Source organism: Poecilia latipinna, unplaced genomic scaffold, assembly GCF_001443285.1.
Source record: "Poecilia latipinna isolate Pla-1442-1.1 unplaced genomic scaffold, P_latipinna-1.0 Scaffold46, whole genome shotgun sequence".
NCBI lineage: Eukaryota > Metazoa > Chordata > Actinopteri > Cyprinodontiformes > Poeciliidae > Poecilia > Poecilia latipinna.
In genome coordinates this window covers 273,247-276,413 of record NW_015112662.1, presented here as the reverse complement: position 1 = coordinate 276,413, position 3,167 = coordinate 273,247, and the positions used below count along the sequence as shown (strand labels likewise).

General features: G+C 39.3%; 1 protein-coding gene across 1 annotated transcript in view; it reads left to right on the top strand.

Moving 5' to 3' along the window:
- Positions 1-3,167, top strand: part of utp20 (UTP20 small subunit processome component) — a 34,988-nt gene that overhangs the window by 3,709 nt on the left and 28,112 nt on the right. Inside the window, exons 2-9 of the mRNA XM_015049469.1 lie at positions 171-251; positions 331-397; positions 1,100-1,232; positions 1,337-1,525; positions 2,002-2,083; positions 2,171-2,308; positions 2,516-2,671; positions 2,751-2,901. Coding sequence (XP_014904955.1) covers positions 171-251; positions 331-397; positions 1,100-1,232; positions 1,337-1,525; positions 2,002-2,083; positions 2,171-2,308; positions 2,516-2,671; positions 2,751-2,901 — 997 coding nt within the window. The remainder of the gene's footprint in view (positions 1-170; positions 252-330; positions 398-1,099; positions 1,233-1,336; positions 1,526-2,001; positions 2,084-2,170; positions 2,309-2,515; positions 2,672-2,750; positions 2,902-3,167) is intronic.

The following is a 3,167-nucleotide window of genomic DNA, read 5'->3' as shown; positions in this document are numbered from 1 at the left end:
TATATATATAATATATATATATATATATATATATATATATATATATATATATATATATATATATATATATATATATATATATATATATATATAAAACTTTGGCGTAATAAGCCGAATGAGAGTAGGTATTTATTTATCACTATTTTCAATCCTATCTTATTCCTTTTCAGTTTCTCACATTTGCTGAACGACTCGCCAATGTGAACATTAATGTCATCCACCGAATCGACAGAACTGGAGCTTACGCTGAGGTTTGATCCCGACAGTTTCTCTCCGTCTGACTGAGCTCCACTGTTTTTATCTGACTGCAGGTTTTTGCTCTCTTCACAGGAGGTAGAGACTTACTTTTCAGAGGGCCTAACAAAATGGAGAGACCTCAATTTAACGGAGCATTTCAGTGAGTAACAAATCACACATCACCTTTTTTAGGTTCACTATGCTTTGCAAAGCTATCAGGACTCCTATTGTTGTGTTACAAACACACCATCCCCAGTGAAACATCTTTTCTTTTTTTTTATTAAAAAAGAAAACAGTTTTGCGCTTGGATTAGGTAGTTTTTCAGCCAATGAAAACATCTTTATCGCATCACGAGTCATGTAATTAACAGGAAGTTACTTATGGCAAAAACGATGAAAAAGAGGACAGGAAGTAACAAGAGGACGATAATGGTTTGTTTTTGTTTTTTGGGAAGTTGTGTGTCATTCCAACATGTTGAATCCAAAGCTCTCCTGTAATATGGCAGACTACAATTTCCACAAAACACAGCATTGTCTGAATAAGACATAGATTTCTCCTCTGATGTCTGAGGGATAGATGAGCGCCATGGCAGGATTATGAATGTCTTTCATGTAACTATTTATTGCATCCATCACTGCCATTATTTTGAATGATTTTATATCACGAACAAGGTTATACATGCATGATTTTTAATTTAATTTCTTAATTAATTGAAACACTGCAATTGCTAAATTGTGTTTTTATCTTTGTTTTTTTTTTTCTCGACATTGGAATATAGAAAAATATTTGCGCACATTTGTAATGGAAAAACAACTAGTGATGTCTCTCTCTCTCTCTCTCTCTCTCTTTTTCTTCTTCTCAGCTACATTTTTAAAAGAGGTGTCCAACAAGAGCCAGTCCTTCAACATGCTGGTTTTCCACCAGAAGTCCATAGTGGAAAGCCTGAAAACTCACCTGGCAGTCAAGAACAGTTTGGCCTACCAGCCCCTACTAGAGTAAGTTTTCCACCCTCCCAATCCAACATTTTATCAGGTGTATTTAAGTTCCACATACCAACATTTTAACCTTTTTTTAATCAATTGTTATTCCTTCTCTCCAGTCTGGTGGTGCAGCTGGCCAGAGACCTCCAGACCGACTTTTATCCCCACTTCCCCGACTTTTTCCTCCTCCTCACTTCCCTGCTGGACACCAAGGACACGGAGGTGCTGGAGTGGGCTTTCACCTGCCTCTCCTACCTCTACAAGTACCTGTGGAGGCTCATGGTGAAGGACATGACCAACATTTACAGGTGATGATTTATCCTCTCACAATTTAATCGCGTGACAAATTAAAATGAATCGTTTTCATTTAATGTTGTTCAAAAGTTGGCATTTTGAGGAAATTAAAGTTTGCACAATCTGCCACTTTAACCTGTCTTCCCTGTCTAAGCTGAATCGTTATTATTTTTTTGAAATGCAATTTTGGGCATAATACATTTTAAATTATTGTTTTAATTATTGTTTATTTATTTTGGTTATTTAATATTCTTTCTAGTTCCAGTGTTAAATTAAAGTTTTGTTTGACCTTTGAGTCACTATACTATATTATTTCAGTTCAAAATGGTCTCAAAATGACAATATTCTCATTTATTTCTTTCCCCGACTTTCCTATTTAACCCTTGTTCTAAAAGCAATGTGTGTGTTTCTGCAGCAGCCTTTAGGGATTATTGTTTGCAAATTTAAGCAGCTGACTTTACTGTTTTAAAGCGACGCCTTCCTTCCACAGTCTTTACAGCACGCTGCTGGCACACAAGAAAGAGCACATCCGCAACTTTGCGGCCGAAAGCTTCTCTTTCTTGATGAGAAAGGTGGGTCACTTTACACTTCACAAATACCGTGTAGTTTTCTTTCTCTTTAAGTACACGTTTATTATTATGTTGTTGTTTTTTTGACAGGTTCCAGATCTCGACGCTTTGCTGAATCACATGTTCTCAGACCTGGCCCAGCACCCTGACAAGGTGAAGGGCGCGGGTCAGCTGCTCTTTGAGATGTGCAAAGGCGTCCGGAAGATGTTCCACTCCTGCGCCGCCACAGTAAGTCACGTTTTTGTAGCTTCCTTTCTTGCATTTGAGACGAGAAAATCCTAAACAGGTTTTCGTCGCATTCTGCGTCATGATCCCGAGAAGGCCTTGATGTGACATAATGTGGATTAAATAGAACATAACAGCATGTGATAAATGCATTGATCTGTGATTTTATCTGTAGAGCTGCATTAGGACTCATATTTTTACCCTCTTCAGGCTCTTCCTGTTGCGTGGCGGAAGCTCGGCCCCACAACCAGCCGGGGCGTCTCTCTGCCTTGGAATGCCGTCAGGGACGCTCTGGATCACATGGTCCAGGCGGCTGCCAGCTATGTAGACAAGGAGCACTTCCTGGTTCTGTGGGAGTCGCTGCAGGTCAGACCGTCGTTGCAAAGAGAAACCCACTCAATGTTTTAGAGCAGGAGGTTGTGATTCACGTGTCCTCCTGTCTCAGGTCAGTGTGGAGGAGCTGTCGGAGGCCGCCGGGAAAACGGATGAGGCAGCGGAGCAGCTGGAGAGGCTGCTGTTTGTTCTCCACACCCTGGTGTCCCACAGGGGCGGAGCTAAAGTCACCAACCCGGAGACAGTCTGCGAGGTTACTGAGCGTTCAGATTGGTTGGCTTATAAGCAGAGCTAGGCGATGTAGCTTCAAAATATAACCAACATTTTTTTTATTTATTTATTTATTTTTGCTTTCTTTTCTTACAAAAATTACTTAAAAAGGACAGAAAATATTTTCAAAAAGTGGCTTTTGTTTCTATCATCCCTTCTGTCAGTTGAAGTATTCCAGCTACACCACAAGAATTTTGGTTTAACTGAGAATTTAGTCTTAATATTAGCAGAACACAAACAATTTTTTAGTGTTTTATAA